Source organism: Podarcis liolepis, assembly GCF_965112155.1.
Source record: "Podarcis liolepis genome assembly, chromosome: 4".
In the NCBI taxonomy this organism is placed as follows: domain Eukaryota; kingdom Metazoa; phylum Chordata; class Lepidosauria; order Squamata; family Lacertidae; genus Podarcis; species Podarcis liolepis.
This window is the reverse complement of record NC_139558.1, coordinates 53,038,114-53,058,062: the sequence shown is the minus strand read 5'-3', so window position 1 is coordinate 53,058,062 and position 19,949 is coordinate 53,038,114. Positions and strand designations below refer to the sequence as shown.

At 43.2% G+C, this 19,949-nt stretch overlaps 1 protein-coding gene and 1 long non-coding RNA gene across 5 annotated transcripts in view; one reads left to right on the top strand and one right to left on the bottom strand.

The window, feature by feature from the left end:
* The window catches only part of LOC310705604, a 328,640-nt gene that overhangs the window by 164,537 nt on the left and 144,154 nt on the right, over positions 1–19,949 (top strand). The window lies entirely within an intron of this gene.
* Positions 1–19,949, bottom strand: part of KCNJ6 (potassium inwardly rectifying channel subfamily J member 6) — a 107,845-nt gene that overhangs the window by 61,418 nt on the left and 26,478 nt on the right. The window contains exon 2 of one of the 4 annotated variants that reach the window (XM_083500225.1): positions 1,101–1,167. The exons of 1 other annotated variant lie outside the window; for it this stretch is intronic. Coding sequence is in view for 2 of the 3 variants with exons in the window: in XM_083500222.1 (XP_083356348.1) it covers positions 1,105–1,129 (25 nt within the window). In the remaining variant the exon portion in view is untranslated. The remainder of the gene's footprint in view (positions 1–1,100; positions 1,168–19,949) is intronic. 2 more of the 4 variants (XM_083500222.1, XM_083500223.1) reach the window with 2 other exon arrangements.

The following is a 19,949-nucleotide window of genomic DNA, read 5'->3' as shown; positions in this document are numbered from 1 at the left end:
ATAGCTCTGTGTTTCACTGCAGTGTGGTGAAAAGGGTTGGAAGAATCTGTCAATTTCAGCTCTCTCTGTTTCTCAGTTCTCTACATTTTGCATCAGTTTGCGAAAATCCTCTTGAAAATAATCAGCATCCTTTAGTGTGAATTTCTCAAACACATTTTAATATGCTGTTTTAACTAAAGTACACATTTTTGCAAGCACCCTCCCCTAATATAATGCATTTTAGTGTTATTTACACCAATATAATCACTTTTATGCACCCCTCCCCCTAATTATGCATTTTTGTAAATACTGTTTGATTGGAGAACTGAACAACAAAATTCAGGTAAGTGTGAATTTTGAAAGTTAGATGTGTTTTAGGTCACATATTGCTTCAGCAAGTGTGAATTTGATAGGTTTGCCTTCAAATGAGACTTGAATGGAATTTCTTCCCCATCCTTAGAATGACACATGCATTACAGTAATAAAACATAATATAAATCAAGTGAATTTGAACCAGGTCCCAGAAAAAAGAAGAAGTCCCAGAACATGTATTGTGACTGTTTTGCTTTGGTATTGCAGATTCATTACAGTGGATGATATCTAATTGTGGTGACCCAGTTGCACAATGGACTTCCACTTGAAAAAGCAGGACTCCCCCTGAAATCCCTGTGCATCCCCTCCTGAGAAGATATGGGGTGCACAGAGACTGCTTGGTGAGGAGAGGAAAGGGAATCCCATCCTATTTGATTGCACAATGTAGCATCCCCAGTACAGATACTGGTAGGTATTCTGTGAATGTGTCAGAGTGACTTCACTGCTAACTATTTTGTAGCTACAGCCAGTCTGCCTCCATTTTGGATGAGGAGATGTGACTCCCACATATTTTTGAACTCCAGAACTTTTTATCATTTTAGAATTTAGTCACAGCACACATATAACTGAGAGAATGCCAGCCTTTGTGAGGGGAGGCTTGATTCATTTAATGGAAGTGAGAGTGAAGTAGAACCTGGATGAAGACTGCCTGCAGGAAGGAATCTTTTCTAAATAATAATAATAATAATAATAATAATAATAATAATAATGGGCAAAAAAAGCCAAGAAGTTGAACTTCCTATTTGTACTCACTCATTGACTCTGTCAATTTGGCCATCTCTCTGTCTCTCTCTCCCTCTCTCTCTCTCTCTCTCTCTCTCTCTCTCGAGCTTCTCCTAGAGAAAGAAACAAAATAATAAAAAATAATATATGCATACCGGAAGCTGCCTTATACTGATTCAGACCCTTGGTCCATCTGGCTCAGTATCATCTGCACTAACCGGCAACATAACTCTCCAGGACTTCAGACAGCGGACATGCCTTGCCCTGCCTGGAGATGCCAAGGATTGAATGTGGGCTTTTTGCATGCTAAAAAAGAACTATGCCACTGGGTTATAATCCCTTTTCTAAACAATCTTTGTCACAGTGAATGGAAGTAAGGCCACCTTCACACCATACATTTAAAGCACCATGACACCTTTGTGAGCACTTCTGGCTCTCGCCCCCCAAATCCTGGGAGCTGCAGTTTCTAAAGGGTGCTGAGAGTTATTAGGAGACTCCTGTTCTCCTCCGAGAGCTACAATTCCTAGAGTTCCCTGTGAAGAGGAATTGGTGGTCAAATTCTCTGGTATTTGTAGCTCTGGGAGGGGAATAGGGGTCTATTAACAGGTCTCAGCACCGTTAAGAAACGACAGCTCCCAGAATTCTTGGGGGATAGCAAATCGTTTTTGACGTGTGCTTTAAATGTATGGTGTGATTGTGGCCTAAGGCTGTGGTGTATTTTACTCTGTCATCTACCTTTTTACATTTATTTATTACACTTGTACCATGCTCTATTTTCACATCCATTCCATATATTTAAATTACTTTTATATCACCTTCACAGTCATGGCTCCTCCTACCCCTTTCAAGAACCATGGGAACTTTGATTTTTTGGGGGTGTTTGGAGCAGTACCTCTGTGATAAATACAGTTCCCAGGATTTGTTTGCCTGAAAGTCATGACTGTTAAAAGTGGAATAAAAGGGATTTAAATGTATGATACGGATACTGCTTTTTTAATCTACCCCCCCCCACTAACATCATGTTTCCTCTGCAGGCAGTTTGCGGGGCCAGATCCACTTAGAATTACACCAGGTGTCTCCAGACCATTTTCTGAGTCAGGAGAAACAAATGGCATTGCCTGCATCTTTAAAAACAGCAAAACCTTTTCAGAAGGGTCTAGGGTTTTTTCCCTTCCTGTTAACCAGCTTTCCTTTTGGGATCTCATTCCCTAATCTCTGGTTTGCTCTTATCTTTTAACACAGAAGCCGAGCAGATATGGATATTAGTTTAGCTTCAGTAATTATACTGTTCTGTCAGGTTTATGTTGGGGGAGAAAGCCTTTCTCCTCTTGAAAGGCACTCCCCATGACAGTGCTTTGTTTATAAGGGCAATTCAATTAATATGGCAGCTTGCGTGGGTGGCTTATTATCTGAAAACATAACCAAAGTACTGAAAGTGACGAATCATTTTTTTAATAAAAAAATGTGGTACACAATAGAACATTCACTGCACCCAACCTTTCTTCTCTTTCGCTTTTGTTTGCTGCATTAAAATACTCTTGAACTGGGAAACAAAAAAGAAGAAGTATGCACACCTGGAACCTGGGTTTATTGTTTTCATGTTTTATTGTTCTCATATAGATCCCTGTTGGTGGGACAGAGCAACAAATGCAATTTGCCGACAGTATTTCCGGGACAATGTATGCTTGGTTTATAAGGACATGGGCTCCTTTCACTGAAAAGATTACAAAACTAAACAGGGAGTCTCAAATTTTCCAAATTTAAAGATCTCTAAATTGAGTAGGAATGAAGTATTCCCAAGAAAAGTGGAAATACAATAGGCTGTGTTGAATTTTTGTGGAGTTCCCTTTTCACTATGCAAGGAGATGTTTGGCAGTGGGTACACAGTCCCCCCCCCCCAAAAAAAACAGCACCCTCACTGTGGGGAAGTTTCCTTTCAATGCAAAATCACAATTCAAAAGAAAGACAACATTACACATCTGTCCACATGCCCCCAGAAAGTTTGCTGAAGAGAAGCCTGGCCCCTTAGGAGCAAAATGTTTCACTGTAAGCAAAGAATGGAAACAACCAGCTCAGCAATATCCACCAAAGACAGAAACCTTCCTTGTACCCCATTTCCTTGTCAGAATTCTGGGAGTCATGTTTGTACATTATTATGAGATTCATTTTATAAAAAACCTTTGTTACAAAACAAAGTCTTGGTTGTGATGTATTGTTTTCTCACTGTGTGGGAATACTGGTGGAGGAATGAACCTGAAAAATGCTGTCTCAGAATGGAAAAACCTTCAGGGATTTGAGAAAGATATGCATGTAAGGAGAACTGGACAAAAAACATAGGGCCTCTTACAGAGAGAGGAAGAATTGTGTGCATTATGGTGCATGAAATACACTGCACACACCTTTTCCTGTCATGTTATAAGCATCAAGTAACTGCTGGATGTATTGATTGTCTGACCTGTGGATACAGAGCAGAAGAAGTATTTGCACTGTGTCTGTCTGAAACATTTTTAAAGTGTTCTTTGCTCTGCTGCCCAAGCAGGAAAAGTCTTCTGCTTCCATCAGTGTGGTTTTTGCACTTCAGTGTGATTCTTTTTCCATGGTAGTTTTCCCACGGGGGGCAGTGGGTGGATACAGTGGGATTATCATTCCTAGACTCAGATTCAGTACAATGGGGTGACCCTACTTGCTTTGGCTGAAGTCCAGAACACAGAGTAAACAGTGATGTAAACTATTAAAGTGTTTGTTTTTTTTTTAAAAAAACAATGACATTCTCTGTATTTAAAATACAGAAGAGCATGGGTATGTTGTAATTCTTGTTCAATTGCTGCATCAATAGTGATAAATAAAGGCATAGATCTTTCTAACTGGAGACTTGATGGGGCTCCTTCATGATGGTAAACATCCCTCAAGGTAGGCAACAGAAGGCACAGTACTGAAAAGGTGGTCTAGTTAGCAAGTGCTGCTGATAGCACCTGCCATTTTAATTCCCCCACAATGCCTCTGGGGCACCAAAACAGTGCCATGGTGTAGCAATGCTACATTAATTCCCAGAGTCATAATGGGGGAATTAAAGTGACAGGCAGCGCCCATGACCTCCTGGGCTCCAGTGCTGTTGCTGTCAGGTCTTGCTGTCAGGCTTCCCATAGGCATCTGGTTGCCACAGTGAAAAAACAGGAAGCTGGACTAGATGAGACTTTGGCCTGATTCAGTATGCTCTTCTTTGCTCTGATGGATGGCTGCTAGTTTTCTTTTGTCTAGTGCTGAAAGGACCACAGGGCCTGTGTGGTTCAAGCAGTGGGTCCTCCTGGGAGCCCTATAGTTCTGACTCCTGGTTATGGGCCTGATAATGTTCAGACAGATTTAGAAGGTGGACTGTTTTTATGAAGACAAAAAGTATGTTTTGCTGCAACGATATTGTGGGTAGCTTCATTATAATGTTACAAAGAGTTGCCTGGAATAGGGGGCATTACTCACGAGACACTGACATTACTGTGGAATTTATATCAATCTCATCACTCCTCAGGAATGTTTTATGTGGTAAGCTTGTTTCTTACATTTACAGACAATAATTAAGATTTCCTTCATAAATCCTTGAGCATAGCAGCGATTGAGCTTTCCAGCATAGTAAATGATTGTCAGATAAAAGTTGTTTGGCTATCAGATCTTTAATTTCATTCAGCTGTTGGAAATTTAAACTGCACAATCATTTATGAAGATTCTGACTTGGAGATGCTCAATATTTTCATTTCAACAACTTATCAATGAAAAGAAATAAAACCCTGCTCCCTATGTAAGCTTGCAATAAAGTTTTTGTCAGTTTGATCAAAGGCTGGGTCCAGTGTACCCCGAGATCTCTCAGTGAACATGTCCCTCACATTGATGGCAGTGTTTCAGGCTGCTTTCCCTAGATTGCACAAGCGCAGGAGCTTCGCGTGCACGCTGGATCTCTCACCAAGTGAGTTTATAGCTGAGGTGAGAATTAACCAGGGATTTCCTGGTTTGCAGCTCAGGCTCTTAACCACTTGCAGAATGCTTGCCTGGGCATATCCTATTCACAGTAGCATGACTACATCCATGTGACTGTAGCATTCTAAATGAAGCACATTGCAGTTGATATTGGATTATGGGAAGCAGGTGTTTCTTCCCACTACATACCGTATTTTTCGTCCCATAAGATGCTCCATCCCATAGGACGCACCTAGTTTTTTGGGGGGGAAATAAAGGAAAATTTCCCCCCTTTATTTTCCCCCCAAAAGCAGGTCGGGGAAACCAAACCAGGTCGAGGAACAGCGGGATGGCGGCACTGCACCTCCCTGCGGTCCCCCGAGCTTGTGGGGCTGGCCGATGTCTGCCCGGCGCGAGGGGCACGCTGCTTCAGGGCGCCCTGCCCACCGGGTGGCAGGCTGCTATCTGCAGCGTGGGGAGCCCTGCGGGGAACTCCTGCAAGGCTCCCCACGCTGCGGATGTCTGCCCGGCATGGGGGGCGCTCTGCTTCAGGGCGCCCCTCGCGCCAGGCGGCAGGCTACTATCCGCAGCCTAGACATCCCTGCGGGACCTTCCGCAGGGCTGCCTAGGCTGCGGATGTGTTCCCGAAGCGCCGGGCACTCTGCTTTCAGGGCGCCCGACGCTCCGGGAAGCAGGCTGCTATCCGCAGCCTAGACAGCCTTGCGGGACCTCCCACAGGGCTGCCTAGGCTGCGGATGTCTTCCTGAAGCCTGGAGGGCGAGAGGGGTTGGTGCGCACTGACCCCTCTCGCTCTCCAAGCTTCAGCAAAAGCCTGCATTCGCCCCATAGGACGCACCCAGATTTCCCCTTCATTTTTGGAGGTGAAAAAGTGCGTCCTATAGGGCGAAAAATACGGTAGCTCTTAAGCCTATCCTGGGTGAATTCCTTGTTTAACAGTAAGCATAACATTCCCAGTCCAGTATTTGCTGGACAAGCACATGGTTCACACACAGTATTTGCAGTAGGCAAGCACATGGTTCGCACACAGAAAATTCCTACTTTAATACCTAGCATTTCCAGGGAGTGCTGGCAAAGGCCACTTTCTGGAACCCTGAAAAACCACTTCCAGTCAGGGTGAAAAAGACTGTGCAAGATGCGCTAACAGTAAAAGGCACCTTCCTATGTTTTTCAGCATTACCCAGTAAGCTCACTTAACAATATTTAACAGCATTTAAAAATACCAAGCTCCTTCATTCTCTCAGCACAAGCCTTCTTCAACATTTTATTCATGCAACTGTTTTCTTTTCTCAGCCCCATATTCCAACATTCTTTTTCAAACTGTGCTTGCTAATACAGAATGTATTATTCCAGCATCAATTTAACTAGTGCCATGCAGAGATAAAATAATTTTTTCCTAACACCTACTCATTACTCCACTGTTTATACTGGCAAAGATGACATAAGCCCACTTTACCATCGTGGCGGCAATGTAAAGCAGAAGTATGTAAAACAATGACATTATTTGCAAGAATATAAAGCTTTCTTCTTACTTCAGAATGAGCAGTTTAGGACACTGTGACTACAATCCACACCATGCAATCCTGTTGATTTCAGTGAGATTTACTGCCATGCAGGTTGTGTAGAGAGACTGGTTAGATAATGCATAAAATGATACATCTGTCATCATAGGATTTGTCCAGCATCTAGAGATTCTCTAAACAGCTGGAAGTTGCCTTGTAAACATGCAGCCCTAAAGATTCTGAATGATATCCCCTCAACTGACTACTGTTTGGGAATTTCTAGGTGTGGGAATGAATATATGTTTTACAATCAGTATGTAGTTTAGTTACTTTCCAAAGCAATTTTAATGCAAATGCCCTGTCATTCCATGGATGTTCTCTTTGGCAATATGAATTCAACCACTAGCTTCTAATTTGATGTGGTTTGTAGCAGGAAGAGAGACGCCTGTGAAATTTTAGTGCACAGAACACTGTCTTGGGATTTTTAAATTGCTTCTTAAACTGCATGGAAATGGTGTTATGCTTGATATGCTATCAGGAGAGAATAATAGAGTTTCACGTTATATAGCAGCTTTCAAGCTCAAGATATCCTTAAACACTTTACTTACAACAAATTTGATAGAGAATGCTCAGTGATGGTGTGTAGGCAAATGCAACGGTCATCATTATGTCTTACTCAGCAATAGCCTACACACAGCTGTAGAAAGTAAAGCCCTATTTGAGTAGGAGAAGATTCTGGCTAGGCTATTAGGTTTCCCGCCCCCTCATATGGTGCCACAGTTATGATTTCTAATATACTGCCAAAGAATATCTCCTTTCCAATTTGGACATTGGGGTGGGGAAGGATAGGAGAACATTGCGTTTTTTAGATGGCTGTGAATACTGCAAAAGAAAAACCAAACACCATGGGCGTTTATGAGAAGAGGCTTGTTGGATATGACCAGAGACAATGGAGTGCACCTCTGGGGGTGAAGTCAAACCACTGAGTTAGGAGCACTGAAGTGACCTGCCTAGGTGGCAAGCCTGGGCAGTGTGTATGGCGGTCCCGGTCTCCCCAGACAACAAGACTCCCCTCTCAGCTTTGTTGATGTGGTCCAAAAGGAAGCAGAGCAATACATTTGGCACCAGCTGGGCTGCAGGAGTTGCCAGAAGGAGGTGTACAAGGCACCAGCCAACCATCTTAGGGATTCTACCCCAGATTTGTGTAGGGTTATTCCTTGGCCTTTTATTCTCCCTAAAAAATCCCACAAGGCAGAGGAGATTTAGGATTAGAGTTTTCCTTCTCCTAGATAGGCTACCTTCCCAGGTTGATGAGCCTCATCTGCCCCTCACGTCCCTCTACAACATGTGCAGAAACTGCCTTCATGACCATTGGATCCACTATTGGTCTAGTCTGCTCAATCTGCTGGGTCCTGTCTTTGCATGCAGGGGAAGTCCTTAACTCACTAAGGGTTTGAGACCCGTCAGCTCTCCTCACCTGGTTTAGCCAGCCAATCAAAACTATTTCCTGGGGTGTGGCCACTGTCACATACTGACAGCTTCTGGGAGCACACAGGTGAGAGCTGAGTACAGTGTGAGGACCAAAGATGGACAAACTACCCCAGAAGCAGCACGTCATGTCCCCCAGCAGATGTACTACCCCTCCCCTAACACTCCACCTACTGTTGGCTTATCTGCCTTCCACCCCACTAGACTCAGTTGGCACCAGACACCACTGGTGCATAGAGCCAGTGAAGGTGCACACGACTTGATATGTCCATTGCATGCAAGGCTTCAGATGTAATGATGAAGACACCACTGCACTGCTCAAAAAACAAATAAGAGGCAATAGCTGTATCTTGTATATATGGATTAAGCCACTGTATTTATTTACAAAGTTGGAAGTCTTGACGTTGGCAATAATTCCAAACAAGATCCGATTACAGTAAGCTGCAAACCCTTTTAAAAAAATCAAACCTGCAAATTTTCTCTTATCTTTAAATTAAAGAGGGGAACCAAGTGCACTGTCCAGAAAGTGACAAAATATAATTTAGAAATACTTTTGACAGCTAGTTGCAGTCTTCTTGACTTTAACATTGAGTTAAGTGACTGTGTTGAAACTGTTTTCTGTATCAATTTATATAGATCCTCTTTCATTGCTAGATACCTTTGAATATACTCATTTTCTACTGCCAGTAGCATTTTCTGATCCTGCAACATAGAGGGTGGATTTGAGTGTGCTTTTATTGAAACAAAGTTTGTAATTATTATTTTCAGTACATATTGTTCTCCCTGTCCTGTATGCTAGCAAAAGTACAAAGCAAATGTTTTTTATGACCCTGAAAATGGCCCACTTTTCACAGAAATATCACAGGAAATAATGGTGGAAGAAACTTTCTTTGGATGTGTGTTTATAAGCCCTTTCTAATCTGATGTCTTCCATATGCTTTGGACTATAACGTCCATCAGCCCCAGCCAACACACTGGTTGCTGTATATGAATGGTGACTGGGATGCCCTTCATGGGCAAAAAATTAGAGATTTGGCATGGTAAAAGCAGAATGCATTCCTAAATGCATTTACTAGTGAGTAAGCCACATTGAACTGGACTGACTGCTGAGTAAACATACAAGCCTGCATGATTCTGAAGCCAACAAATTTAAAAGAACTTAAAAGGAAATAGTCAAGGTTACCTGTTGGAAGATGACTGAGAGGTTACATGATCACGTCTTTTCCTTTTTTAAAAACAGATGCATTTAGTTGTGTCTTTGCTGTGAAAGAGAACTTTTATTTGGTTATCCCCAAAGCCCTAGTAACACCTGGAGGTTTAGTCTGAAGCCCCAAGGCCCTTGTAATGTTGTGTGACTATGCTCACATCTGCTCTTGTCAAAACATAGAAAACATCTTACTCTTCCCTAGACAATGCCATGTTGATGAGTATAGATGCTTCTGCTCCTTGATGGATGAAGCCTCTCATTTCTGTAATTTCTTGCAGGGTTTCCTACTACAGGGATTTCAAAAATTCTGGAAAGGCAAAATATGATGGATTCTTTGCTCATGTGACCATGAACATAACTTACAAGCCGCTGGGAGAGATCATCAGGGGGTTTGGACTGGGTGTTCATCAGTATGCAGATGACACCCATCTCTACCTCTCCTTTAAATCAGAACCAGTGAAGGCGGTGAAGGTCCTGTGTGAGTGCCTGGAGGCGGTTGGAGGATGGATGGCGGCTAACAGATTGAGGTTGAATCCTGACAAGACAGAAGTACTGTTTTTGGGGGACAGGGAGTGGGTGGGTGTGGGGGATTCGCTGGTCTTGAATGGGGTAACTGTGCCCCTGAAGGACCAGGTGCGCAGCCTGGGAGTCATTTTGGACTCACAGCTGTCCATGGAGGCGCAGGTTAACTCTGTGTCCAGGGGAGCTGTCTACCAGCTCCACCTGGTACACAGGCTAAGACCCTACCTGCCCGTGAACTGTCTCACCAGAGTGGTGCATGCTCTGGTTATCTCACGCTTGGACTACTGCAACGCGCTCTACGTGGGGCTACCTTTGAAGGTGACCCAGAAACTGCAATTAATCCAGAATGCGGCAGCTAGACTGGTGACTGGGAGTGGCCGCTGGGACCACATAACACCGGTTCTGAGAGATCTGCATTGGCTCCCAGTACGTTTCCGAGCACGATTCAAAGTGTTGGTGCTGACCTTTAAAGCCCTAAATGGCCTCGGTCCTGTATACCTGAAGGAGCGTCTCCACCCCCATCGTTCAGCCCGGACACTGAGATCCAGCGCCGAGGGCCTTCTGGCGGTTCCCTCATTGCGAAAAGTGAGGCTACAGGGAACCAGACAGAGGGCCTTCTCGGTAGTGGCACCCGCCCTGTGGAACGTCCTCCCATCAGATGTCAAAGAGATAAACAATTACCTGACATTCAGAAGACATCTTAAGGCAGCCCTGTTCAGGGAAGTTTTTAATATGTAACGCTGTACTGTTTTTAACACTTGATTGGGAGCCGCCCAGAGTGGCTGGGGAAACTCAGCCAGATGGGCGGGGTATAAATAAATTATTATTATTATTATTATTATTATTATTATTATTATTATTATTACAAAAACAACAACAAAGGACATGGAAAGAATTTAGTTTAAAATATGCCTTTGCCTCAACTTTCAAGTATTTTCAAATCCTTTATGGGACTCCAACTCCCATCAGTCTCGGCCAGCATCTCCAAGGGATAATGGGAGATGGAATATATTAACATTTGGATGGCTATAAGTTCCCCACCTACACTTGTTAATGGAAGGCTAGATGGCTATGGAAAAGCCTGGATTGAAGCAAGAAGATTAGTATGAATCTGTACAGCTCACTGAGCTTCGAAATTATCCAACAGCTAACAACAGTTGCTGTTTTGTACATTCTTTAGTAACAAAGATACCATTTAAGCTAACAAAAGTTTTTTGTTTTAACTGTTTCTAAAATGTTCAATTTGAATTTGCTTCCTTATAGCATATATAAAACTGTTTCTTGTCAAATACATAAAATAACAACTTTGCTATCAAAATACCCAGCCATATGTGTGTTTTGATTGCTCAAGAATCACGGGGATGAACTCTGCGATTCACCCAGTCACTGAGATCTCCACCCGAGGATCAAATGAGAAGAGACCCCTCAATGGGTCCTTGCATTTAGCATACATACTTTAAAAGGCAACCGGCACCTGCTGGAGTGGGCAGCAGGGGCTGATATCAGGACTGCAGCAGATGAGAAGGGGAGTTTAACCCATCCCTCTCAATGCTTCAGTTCTGACAAAATTTGCATCTCTAAAGCTGCTACTTGTACCCAATCCAAATTGTAGCTTCAAACCCTGCCCCAACTTTTTCAGGATTACAGCTGGGGAGGAAAGCTGTACCTACTCCCTACCTACTGTGATCTAAGTAATTATCATTTACACACAGTTTCTAACTGCATTTTTATTAAAAAATATGGATTTGAAATGCAAACACATATTTAACATCTCATCTAGCTCTATCCCTGAAACTCTCCTTAGGTGGCCAATTGCTATGAGATAAAGAGAAACAGAAAAATAGAGAGACAATGCCTTTTCAGTGGTGGCCTCTGCCTTTGGAATACGGTACTTTCCCCAGCTAACCTGCTGGGAACTTATGCTGATGTCTTTTAGATGCCCAGTTAAAATGTCTTCATTCTCTCTGGGATTTGCTACTTTTATCATCTCTCTCAGTTAAAAACAACCTAAACAAAAACAAAAAACAGAGCAGCAGGATTTATATTTGTTGCTGAGATTTTTTTCGGTTGTTTTTATTGTAATTAATTATTGTATTTTTTTTAGATTTTTACTGTTGTTGTTTTTATTGTTTGCTGACCTGAGAACACGAAGAGTTGAAGTATCAGAATACAAATCTATCAGACAGATAAATCTTCTAATGCAATGACTTCCCTTAAGGCCAAGCCTGAAATTCTCGTGCTTCCTTCCTTTCCCCTACCTGTGTGGTCCTCAGCACCAGTGGTGGTGAAAAGAACGTCACTGACGAAGAGGAATGATATCCAGAGGTCCCCACAACCCTGGTTCAGGAAATCTATCTAAAGCTCACGATGCCTTCAAGGATTCCTATTGTCAGAGTTAGTTTGCTGGAGATCATATGAATCCCTCATAACTTGAGGACCAATATAGGACACCCTAGAAGACATAACAGTAAACCTAGCCCGATCTTTATAATGATGGAGGTGGATTTATAGCTTCAGTCTGAACTTAGAGGAAATCAACATTTCATGGTGTTGTAAGACAGTTACATTCTGTGGTAATAAATAGGTTGCTCTGTATATGGAGATTTATGGCATTAATAAAGTGGAGTTTCCAGGGGAGCTCAAGAGTGGGAACCAACATGAATCAAAACAGGAGGCATGCACGCTGCTGCTACAAAATAAATGTGCCATTTTGTAGTAAGGGCTCCAGGTTGTCTACTTCATAAAGAAGGCCAAAGGTGTCTACAGGGTGCTGTTCAGCCTTTCAATTAATCAGATTGATAGTACTCTGAAATACTATACTTAGCGGTCAGAGGCAAATGGTCAGTACATGAAGCAAGTCTCTGCTGTCACATTTCATCCAATTAATTGCCAAGGCACTAAAACACCAATAGTTATTTGTTCATAAAGAGAGAATTTGGATTATGCTGGAATTGAGCTGAAAATGGAGAATTTTATTCCAACTCTAGCCCATCAAATGCCACTGGCATCCTCTGCATCTTTGTGGTCATCGGACTGGCCAGGAGGGTCTTGTTTCAAGATGTACACAATTAGAAAATGCAAGTTACAAGAACAGACATGCATGGTCCACAATTCTCCACAAAATACGAGAGAAAATTTATTGTTTTCAAGCAGTCCCAAATACCATTCCTTGGTTTCCCCTAAAGGCGTCAATCTCAGGTTCTACAGTCAGCTACTATGGGAAATTGTCACAGGCATAAATCAAACTGAAACTTGCTTGGAATGGTGATTGTGTGTAGAACCCCATCTCCACTTGCCAGCACCAAAAGGGTTGTCATGGACGGGATGGATGCAGAGGAGTGATGGAAGGCACCAGCTGGGAACCTCCACATGAACCCCCAGGGGAAGAAGGCTCAGAGCTAGGGAACTGGTGATGAGTGGTCAGAGGCAGAAGAGGGAGAAGACCGGGAGGAGGTGTCAGAAGCTGAAGGGGAAACAGGGTTTAGTGAGCAGGACGAGGCTGTGGCAGAAGAAGTCCAGAACCAGAGGCAGAAGAGGAGGCTGGAAAGGAGGGGGGGCCAAGATGCAGTGGTGAGGCAGGCTGCTGAAGAATCCAGGGAGTCTCCCCCTTCTGCTGTGACCAGCTCCATGACTACGTGGGGAAAGGGGTGGACTAAGCAGGTGGGGGAAGTTGGGGACCTTCAGTCCCCCAACTGCCTCATTGGGGCAAGACCTAATGGGAAAAGTTGCTGGGATCACTAGGCCTGCTCTGCTTTGGTTTCTTTGAATAGAGGTAAATTCACTGACACCATGTTGTTGTTTTTTAAATTGCTGCACTGCAACTGACTGGCTCCTGACAAGGGAGTGTGTGGCACAAAGTCTAGAGTAAAGACTGAAGTTCGTTGTTGGTTGGTTATGTAGAACTGTGCCTATTGTCCTCAGGGAGGTTTAATTTGCTGGCTTCTTCTTTTGCTTCTTGGTGGAATTTGTCTGCTCTGTATTGGTAAATAGTATTTCTCCTGTGGGTTAAGGATACAGATGCTAAATATCATAACAGATTTTTACCAGCAACAGTAGTTAGTCATCTGATGGTTGTACCGTGGGGCCATTATTATTAGCATCAGTTTGAATCATCTCACGTTGATTTGAAAACCACACTGCTCATTTATTCAATCATCTGGGTTGTTGTTTGGACTGCTTTAAGACAGGACTATCGAGAAACATGTGATTGTCCTATCTATTCTGCATAATACCCTGGAATAGTGTTTGGCAGCTGGTGGCTTACGAGTCAAGACCATCTTAGAGATGCTGTCAATCTCTCACCCCTTCCCTACTTGAAAAGTGCTGGAGCTATGGAAGTGGGGGAGAGAGGCTGAGGGGGCCCTGGGGTGTACCAAGTTGGAATGCCCCACAAAAGCCCTTTCCACCATCTTACTGCCTCCTGGCATGCATCCAAATTGTGTGGAGAGGTGGGAGCTGAATCAGAAACGCTGCACCACTACCTTTCATGTTTTTGTTTTTGTTTTGGCCTGGCTGGTGTTTTTGGCATTTTCTTCTTAGGAGAGGGATCACAGATAGCTCAGGGGCAGAGCAAATGCATTGCTTGCAAAAAGTCCTGGCTTCAATCCCTGTCATATCCTGTTAAACAGAACAGGTAGCAAGTAATTTCTTTATTTCTTTAAAATATTGCTAGGCCACAATTTACTGTAAGTGACTCCAGGGCATGGCATAGTAACTCCGTTTAAAAATAGCATAAGCGTAATAATATAAAAATGAGAGCAGATAAATATATGACTAAGCCAACTGGTTAAAACTACAGAACCATTATGTCATCTTACATAGTATTGACAACTAGCAAACTACAAATGCCTAAGCAAAGAAAGCAGGTTATGGGAAAGGCCTGTGCCTAAGACTCTGGAGAGGAACTCCAAGTCAGAGCAGACAATAGAGATTTAGGAGGACAAATCAGTCCTAGCAGTGGGGAGCATGTCTGGGACTGATACTAGCATACAATGGTACCTCGGGTTACAGACGCTTCAGGTTACAGATGATTCGGGTTACAGACTCTGCTAACCCAGAAATAGTACTTCGGGTTAAGAACTTTGTTTCAGGATGAGAACAGAAATCGCACGATGGTGGCGTGGCGGCAGCAGGAGGCCCCATTAGCTAAAGTGGTACCTCAGGTGAAGAACAGTTTCAGGTTAAGAACAGACTTCCAGAACGAATTAAGTTCTTAACCTGAGGTAACCTGTATATTGATCTGGTTTGCATGCAGTGCTAAGCTAAAGCACAGCATAGTGTTAATGATCAAACATGCAGACTTCCTGAGAGGAGACAGAAGCTGCTTTGCTCCTCCATGGTCATCTTGCTAAGCTATGGATTGGCTTAGTGTGTTGGCCAAACCTGGGTTGATGGGTTATCCCCTCCATTCACATGACCTGTAAACCATAGGGACAACCCTTGGTGTTACAGCTTGTGGTTTGTCTAGAGAGAGCCAAATCAGGTTCCCAGGTTCAGATGACACACTAAGGCAGGCATAGGCAAACTCAGCCCGCCCGATGTTTTGGGGCTACAACTCCCATCATCCTTGACCACTGGTCCTGTTAGCTAGGGATGATAGGAGTTGTAGTCCCAAAACATCAGGAGGGCCGAGTTTGCCTATGGTTGCCCTAAGGCAAACTATGGCCTAGCAGAGCACTGTGTCAAAATGGCCAGGGAGGAGCAAAGGAGCCACAGTCTGCTCTCCAGAAGCCAAAACATTTGCTCAGTTGTGTGAATCTATGGCTTGGCTTGGCCTCACATGCGAACAACATTATGATTCTGTCTGCTTAAGGATGAGATACTCTTGAGCTGGCTGCAGCAGCTGTGTCATTCCCAGTGGCGTAGCGTGGGGGTGCAGGGGGGGCCCGGCCGCACCGGGCGCAACATCTGGGGGTTAGGGTTAGGGGGCACAAATCCACGGGTTAGGGGGCGCAAATTACTTGCCTTGCCCTGGGTGCTGACAACCCACGCTACGCCACTGGTCATTCCCTTTCAACCTGTACATGAGCAGAGCTATACAAAGATAACTTGAGTCAACAATAGCCTCTCCTTCACAGGGAATGATCTCTCATCACGGTCATCTCTACCTCCTGTTAGAGATCCTAAAGGGAAATATCAAACCTGCATGTTAAAATGAATGTGTGAGCAGTTTTCATCACTAGCAGCACCCTGGCCATGCTCTCCTATCTCTCGATAATGAGACTCCCATCCAAGGGTACCAATTAGTGCCGAACTGACAGTTTTCCTAATGCTGACACCTGCCCGTAAAAATCCAGCATTTCATTATGTACCTAGCAAGCTGTCAAGCTGTAATTGCTTTTAGTTCAGCTGGCCAGATCCTATAAAAGTGGGTTTCTATTTCATTACCAATCCTTTGTGACATCTAGTGGCTTAGAACTATTTTTAGTCCTTTGCCCAGTAGTGACTCTTTTTTAATGTTTATGGGCTTCATTTCACTTTATTCACAAGTTATTAATGACTTCTAAAATTGCTTATTATGCATAAAAGGGGGAAGATATTATTAAAATTGGCTCTCATAATCACTTCAGCATGATAGAATCTACAATTAGTAGAGTTAGAAAACTAATGGATATATCATGTCGAAGCACCACTTCAGAAAAGCGTAATGTATACTCTGCAGGCCACGTAGCGTATCATTATCCTTTAAAAATATTATGCCCTTGAATTTCCCCTGAATAAATGTGGAATTCAGTTGTGGAATGTAAGCAGTGTGCTTAATTTCTAGAAAAACAATGCTGGAGTTCAGCTGCCTGAAGAAAATGTCACCTATCTAGAAGTATTTTTTCTTAATCTCCTATACATGCAGATTATAGTACCGGTTTTCAAATGTAATCTGTTCCGGAAGTCTGTTTGACTTCTGAAACGTTCAGAAACCAAGGATCAAAGGGCTGGCAGCAAAATCCACTGAAAAAAATGGAGAAACACACCTTAGAAGCCATTTGACTTCTGAGGTGCGTTCAGAAATAGAAGCATTCACTTCCGCATTGGGCACTTGGGCATTTGGCTTCCTAAACGTTCGGCAGCTGGGACGTTCGAAAACCGAGGTTTGACTGTAACTATAGTTACCTGTGAAGTGTAAAAAGAGCCCTGCTTGATCAGATGAAGAACCTACCAAATCTACCATTCTAGTTGCCACAGTAACATATGGCCTTTGAACTTCAGAGGCCACTGACAGGCTTCTCCTCAGTGAATTGGTACAACCCACTTTTAAAGTCTCTTAAGTTGACCATTACCACATGCTGTGGCAGCAGATTCCATTAAATGATGCACTGCATGAAGAACTATATCTTTTATTTTCATTTTATTTTCAGTCCTCTACCAGATACCTGCTCAGGGGACAGTTTCATCTCTTCCTGCTTTCTGTGTTCTGAGACTGAGCCCTGGCAGAGTTCAGTGAGACAGAGCTGTCAGGTTCCTATAACCATAGATGGAATCTTATGTGATCTCTGTGTTATGAGGTCCAAAGGCTTCCTGCCTAGATCTTTGGTAAATTGTGTGGTTTGAGGAGGTGGAGAGCCAGGAGACACCAGAGTTATATTTTCCCACATGTTGCCTTAATATGTGGAAATTACAAGTATAATAAACAGAGAATGACCATTTCTCAACTGTTTCACTCACCTAGAAATCAGTTGTTTGGTTTTAGGCTGTATCTTGGTGAATGAGCTAAAACTGTTTTGTAGGAAATGGAATCAGAACACCTGCCATATTGCCTTTTTTTTGCCAGGAAGCCCAGCTCTTAGGTACTTTTGGAATTTTGGAAAATTCATTTTAAAAAATCTGCCTCCTTTGCCACTTACTGGTGTGTGTGTGTGTGATGGGTCACCATTTTATTGGACAGCAAATGAATACATATGGTGCTTTTACAGAATGGAAGAATTGTACCTCAAGTAGCTCATTATATGGATGAACTGTAGTTTAATTAGCTCATTATACTCAAGAGGTACAGTGTTGAATACTTGTCCAAAGAAAGACCAGTGATTGAAGCAGGCTTCTAAAAAAATATTAACTAGCAGTGTGCCGTTGTATGCAATTCTATTTTTAAATCTGAAATGCTACAATGTTTCATATTTACATTTTAAAAATAAGAAAATCTTGCAAAACTCCAGATGCTTTATTCAAAAAGCAAACACAAAGGTTTATTATGCATCCCATGCTATTTTTGGTGTGTGTGTGAAGGGGAAAGCAGAGATTAACAGTTCAGCCCTGTGAATGTCTAATCAGAAGTAGCAGCACAATCCTAACCATGTCTACTCTGAGATAAATCCTATTGAATTCAGTGGGGATTAATCCCAGGTAAATGGGGCTAGGATTAGAGTCTAGCTACTACTGAGTTAAACGGGACTTGTTCCCAAATAAATATGCTTATAAATCAGCAAAATGATTCAGTTAAACTAAGCTGCAAGGACAATTTCATTCATCTCTCCCTTCTATTAGTGGGTCACTTTTGTGCATTTTTGGTTAAATCACTGTTTTTTACAGCCCTAGAAGAAATATGTTTGCTTGGACAATTTGTTATTTGGCATTTGTGCATGTTTTGCAAAAATGTATTTTGCATGTTCAGACCCGGAGACCTCCCCCCTAAATAAAATCACACTTGACTCAGATTTTAGTTTTGGTTTTTGGCAGAATTTAGGCCACAACTTTATTGATTACAGAAGGTGAGTGGTTGCATAGGCTCTGGTTCGACTAGCTCCCTGCACCCTTGCAGTCAGAGCTGACCCAGGGCCATCAGCATAGGTCAGCCAAGGGTGAACACCTGGGTAGGTGAAAATCCGGGAACAGACTATGTTCACCACCCAGATGCCCCCCTGGACTCAGGCATGAGCACAACCCCCTCTCGGGGGTTGACCAAACCAGTTGAGTCCCTGGATTCCTTTAATGGAATACCCTTCACATAGGGATGGCGAGACCTCTCTCCCATCCCTATCACCTGAACCAGTTCCTATCCGCAGCCTTACAAGTTGTGATGATTTGTTACGTGGCAGGTGAAACCCAAATGGAAACAGCCAATCAGCCAAGTGGGGAAATTCCTGCCGTGCCTCTGTCCCAACGTCAGATGACACATGACGGCATAGCAAGGTCAATCGCACAATGCCCTAAAAATAGGGAGAGGTGGGCGGGTGTTTCGAATGCACGAGCTGAAAGAGGAAGCTCTGGGTCACATGCATGGGTATATATAGGTCCCTCGATCCATTTGGACTGTGCCCCATTGGCCAGATTGAACCCAACATCGAGGGACCTACCAATCGGGTCTTGTGGCTAACCAATCCAACCCACCCACAACACAGGAGGTCAGTCTCCAGGTCTCACTGCAACATGTGCCCTCTTTTCGGGAGGACACGATTTGTAAAAAAAATAATAAAAAAATTAAGGTGAGAAACAACCAAGGCACGGATAAGGAATTTTGAGGCAGAGAAGAGAGAGTACCTCTTAGAGATTCTGAAGAGAAGCAGTACTCTACTGGTGCTAAAGAAAAGCAGAGAGACTCAGATGCTCTCCCAGCCAGGGCCTACTTTAAAGTGCTGGTTTTAACCTTTAAAGCCTGAAACTACATGAAAAATTGCCTATCTGCCGGATCCTCATTGGACCACTGCTGAGTGCACCTGCCAAATAAATTGAGACAGGCAGGAGAGGGCCTTTTGGTGGTGGCACCCTAGTTATTGAACAGCAGCCTTAGAGTGGCTTGCATGGAACCATCTTTATGGTATTCTCAACCTCAGCTCAAGATCCTTTTCTTCACCCAGAGCTTTCTAACAACTTAGTGTTTTAAATCTGGACTTCACACGCATCTGCCCAAAATATTGGTGCTGCTTTTATTGTTTTGTATCATATTTTTAATATTGTGTTTTATTCTGTTGGGTGGCCATACAATAATAGTGAATGAAAAATAAAGATTTCTATCCCTTCCCAATAGGTGAACTGTGCTGTAGCAGCTGATTATACCAAGCTTCAACTGGGTACGAAGGCTTCCTTCAGGATCAGAATACAGTGGTACTTCAGGTTACATACGCTTCAGGTTACACACTCTGCTAACCCAGAAATAGTGCTTCAGGTTAAGAACTTTGCTTCAGGATAAGAACAGAAATCGGGTTCCGGTGGCGCGGCGGCAGCGGGAGGCCCCATTAGCTAAAGTGGTGCTTCAGGTTAAGAAC